At 36.9% G+C, this 4733-nt stretch overlaps 1 protein-coding gene across 4 annotated transcripts in view; it reads right to left on the bottom strand.

Annotated features, from left to right (window-relative positions):
• Positions 1–297: 297 nt before the first annotated feature.
• The window catches only part of brsk2b (BR serine/threonine kinase 2b), a 102189-nt gene continuing 97753 nt past the window's right edge, over positions 298–4733 (bottom strand). For 3 of the 4 annotated variants that reach the window (XM_056755419.1, XM_056755424.1, XM_056755442.1), the window contains one exon: positions 298–2534. In XM_056755419.1, coding sequence (XP_056611397.1) covers positions 2368–2534 — 167 coding nt within the window. In that variant the 3' untranslated portion in view covers positions 298–2367. The remainder of the gene's footprint in view (positions 2535–4733) is intronic. The other variant, XM_056755434.1, reaches the window with a different exon arrangement.

Genomic DNA, 4733 nt, shown 5'->3' with positions numbered 1-4733 from the left:
ATAACTGAACCTTGAAATGATAAATAAAAGCGAGACATTTTCATTCTCTGACTTGTTTACTCTGATATTTACGCTGGAACAGGAATGCCAATGTGTCAATTTAACATTGGTTACTCAGGAGGGCTTCAAAGGAGAAACAAAATGTGTATCTAAAGAATAAAATAAATACCATAGGTGAATTTGAGCAAAACTGTTTACTCTGGTTGGCGAGAGTGCACAGCTCCGCATCTGCACTGGAATTTGTACTTTACAAAGATGACCCAACAAAAGACAAACACACAAACAAATACAACATCCCAAAGTCAATGGATTTATTTCCTTTGCACTGAAGTTGTTCACAGTAGTTACAAGGGGATACATTAGCGGCAAGTCTATTCTTCCCGCTCAAATCCGTGATACATTACATCATCCAGCCTTTCTCCCAAAGTACAAAATAGGAAGGACAATAATGTGTATTGCTTAGATTACATCTCCGCTTTTTCTCCACGCTGTATGTTCCCGTAAGTGATCATGTGTGTGACATCCCAGACCACCCACCCCCAAATCCGAGAGTATGATACAGACGAGAGAATGTAAGGGAGATGAGGAGGGTAAATGACAAACTTAAATCTCATGACGCATGACATGAGGGGTAAAAGGCAGGAAACAAGTCTTATAAATCTGATTGTGAAAAAGAGGATGAGGAGAAATTTAACACCATGCAAATTAATGCCGAATGTCGGACATGCATTACGAGAGATCGAGCCAGGAGCTGCGGCATCCCCTTGATGTTTTTTAGAAAAGTTGTTTGCTCAAAGTTGTCTATTTACAACGTGTGATTTGAGCATGTCCACCTGTTATACACGCACAATGAGATGAGTGACAAATATCAATACTTCATTATCCATCGCCCCCCCACCTAAAGGCTAGTCTACATTCTTAAATTACCGGTAAATAATTTAACATATACTACACGCTCTTTTATCTGGACAAAGCCGGGAAAGAGAGTGCTTCATTCACAAAATCGGATGTGTGTTATTGTACACAAAACACAAAATCCTTCAAACAATCTTGACGAGTCGCCCTGAGGCAGACGATAAAATCTCCACCACCCGGTTTTGTATATATAAATATTCCCCAGCTGAATAAATAAAAAAAGACAATAACAGATAAATAAGTTACAAAAATGAGGGTAAAAGTTCTCTGAATCCTGCAGATGTTTCTCAAAAGGAAACCAAAACATAAATTAAAATGGACATCATGAGTAACCTTTGAATACATTACGCATAATTTTCATTTCAAACTAACGTTTCATTAACGCTACATGAGGAAAAAACAGAATGTGGAAACACAATTCATCTAAGCAATGTCACTGATTGACATTTCATACATAAGGAATATTTTCAGTCTGTACAACAGAATAAATCATTTCACTGTGATCCCCCCACCCTGTTATCCCACTTCACAACCAACACCAAAGATGTTCTCCCCATAATTTTTCAAATAGGATCTCCAAATCTTGTACAGCAATGACACTGAGTCCATAAAATGTTTAAATTCTTCATTTCACAAAGAAAGACTACATTGAAATGAATACAATCCAACAAGGGTCCTTGAGGGCAACTCCTCAAACGCATTACGACGTCCAAAGTTCCAACTGTCTTTTGTCCTTTTGCAACAATTTCCTTCTTCATTTGTTAATATCTGTGTTTGTGAATGTGTGTTTCAGCATAGGACAGAAAGAGAGAAAAAGAGAGAGGACAAGCAGATAGATTAAAAAACGAAAGAAAGGTGGAAAGCAGGGGGTTAGCATAATGAGAATTGATTTATTGTACAATAAACATCTTTATTTTAAGGCTTCGCTCCAAATCCTTGGACATGTGGGGCTGTATGTAGATGCAGAAGAAAGCAGTTTGAGGAATAAGTTGGAACAGATCTGGTTGGGATTTGAGAAGTTTAGATGCATCAGAATGAGGAGTTTCCATCAGCTTGTACTGTAATGTGCCCTCCATCAATGTGCCATTCATGAATCTTGTGCAAGAGCAGGACTTGGACTTAACACGTTTTCTGGATAATTCCTGGTAGCAGAAATAAATAAAGGCATCATAAAACAAAGATATACTGTAAGGAGCAAACAACACTGGAGAGAAATGTGTGCAGTACGCCTTGGTGTGCCTTTTGTAAAGTGTCTGGTAGGTACATACAGTACTTCAATATTAATCTTGTGATATAAAACTTTGTAGGCATGTTTGTTGCAGGATTCACGCTTAAAACCAACTCGAGTCAACAGCATCCCTTCAGTTTTCACCACAACTTGACTTTTTAACTAGTAAATTAGTAATTCTCCTGGTTATAAGGTTGTTCCTGTGTCCCAACTGATGATGCCATCTAGGCTTTGTCTTGGCCAGATGGACATTTGGAGGCATTAGGTTCTGGGTCATGTCTCTTGCTGTTGGCAACATGCTTGGGTGTGCCGGGCGGATGGGACACCTGCCCGTTCTTCTCGTCTGAAAAGAGCTGTTTAATTACGTCAAAGAAGTTACTCAATGGGCTGCCTGGGTGCACAGACGGGAGAAGAGGAGAGAGAGACAGAGAACAAACACATGAACAATGAGGATCACAGAACTGGCAAGGTGAGATGATGAGAGGCAAGACTGCATAAATTGGAGACAATAAGCCATGTATCAGAACACACTGACACACTCGGGGTTGTTCTGAGGTAAGCTACAGCATACATCTGTAGGCATCATTAGTATATTGTCTATTGTGGTAGTGGGTTAGATGTGGCTAAGCAGTCTCCATTTAATCTGTGATCTCAACTGGATGGAATGAAAATAGATGTGGCAGTGTTGATACATTATAAAGAAATTGATCTAAATTTACGAATGGTCCGTTGTTGCATAATTGGAAATCAAACTTCAAATTTAGGAAATATATAGCATGAATTCATGAATTTAGCGAATATAAGATACATGTAATACATTAGGGGTATAATGCATCTGACAACGCAAAACTCAACCAATAAACTAGTGTTTATAAATTGTATTACATATTTATAATCCTGATATATATTTGTTATTGCTATAATATTAGCCCAATTAAAAACCTAGTATTTTGTATACATCATTCCTTCCAGTTACCCATTTGGGTAATAATAAATAAATAAAATGTGACCCTGCCTGTGAAAACCCAGTTAGTATTTTTTTTATCATTTACTGTTTTCTACATAATACCCCACATACAGTAAAATAATGTAAAGAACTCTTTGTCAAAATATATACTTTAATGTTGACTTAGGTCATGTCAAAGATTGAAATCATGGTCAAATTAATGGTTGATGTTTGTTATCTCAGAATTAGATTTTACAGCCTGATGTCATGGGAATTCATAACTATTTTACGAGGTGGCTTATCATTATTATATGAATCTGTACGTTGCGAATCGTATAAAAATGTATGATAACTAGAAAAAAAGCTATTCTAAAACCTTGCCCCTAACCCTCATGTCACTACCGGGAAATCTAATCATACTAAAATGTACGAGACTGGATTTCGCAGACTGGTTCACAAATTCTTTACTGCCTTAAATTTTTAAGTACAATCTACATTTTCATTAACAGTTTGAGCATTTTCAACATTACAAATGTTTTATGAACTATTCAAAATATTATCTTGAAATGAGTTGTGAACCCAAGTTGACTGTACTGTAAAAAATTAAGGCAGAACATTTTTTTTACAGTGTATGAAATGCATTGCATGACTTAACTGTAACAATTCTAATAAAACTTTATCATTATCAGACCAAATATTTACACCCTGGTGCATTTACAGTATATGCGCTAAATTCACAATTTCTCTTTCAAATAAAAGGCCAAAAATAAAATGAAATATGGTTTGAAATGTAGCGGTACAAATTGTTGCAGATTCTGAATACACATGACAGTTACCTCAAACAGGATTAATACACCCCCTAACTGACACCAGCGTAGGCTTGAAAACCATCCCCCTCTTCCAATTTCATAAGTGACTGAGCAACGGAGGGTCCCAAGACTGTTACATGGCAACAAGACTGTGATAATCTTAAGGAACACTAGAGAAGATTGCCTGAGTTCCAAAGCTCTCAACACAATCTCGGCTATTCTCAACATCACAACAGAAAGCTCCAAACTGCTGATTCCTACAAGACAGAGCGCATTACTGCCGCCTAAGAGACTGTCAAAAAGCCATGACAACTGTGGCAGCTTTGTGACACAAAGGACACTGCTTCAGCATTTCTGCTGTGAGCCATTACAAAGGTTCATCTCTGTGTACATGTATTATTACATTTATGGAAAAATACTTATTTTGGAATGGACCGTATTGTCATATGGGACTTAGTAAAATACCTAGTCAAGAGATAAATACGGTAACGTTTTATGTCTTGGTTTACAATGGACATTTTAAGATATAGTTAACATAGATCATGTTTTGTAGAAATCTGGTTTGATTAAGAAGTCGCCTCAATTATTGGTAGTAATGCAAATATGGAGGAAAGATGATGTCACTGGTTTTACGGTAGTTATTACAGAGTCATATTTTAATTACGTTTAAACCGTACCAGTGTTACGCCTTGAGAAACCCAGTCCAGCATCAAACAAAGTTATCAAGAGAATAATGTAGATGCAACATGAAACGGGTTTTGTTCATTTATGTCAGGAGAGTAAATCAGGAGGTTTGACATTCGGAACGAAATAACGTGAGACCTAACTATTTATT

The sequence above is a fragment of the Triplophysa dalaica genome, chromosome 1 (genome assembly GCF_015846415.1).
Source record: "Triplophysa dalaica isolate WHDGS20190420 chromosome 1, ASM1584641v1, whole genome shotgun sequence".
In the NCBI taxonomy this organism is placed as follows: Eukaryota; Metazoa; Chordata; class Actinopteri; order Cypriniformes; family Nemacheilidae; genus Triplophysa; species Triplophysa dalaica.
Note: the sequence above shows the minus strand (reverse complement) of the source record. Positions and strands in the feature narration are given on the sequence as shown.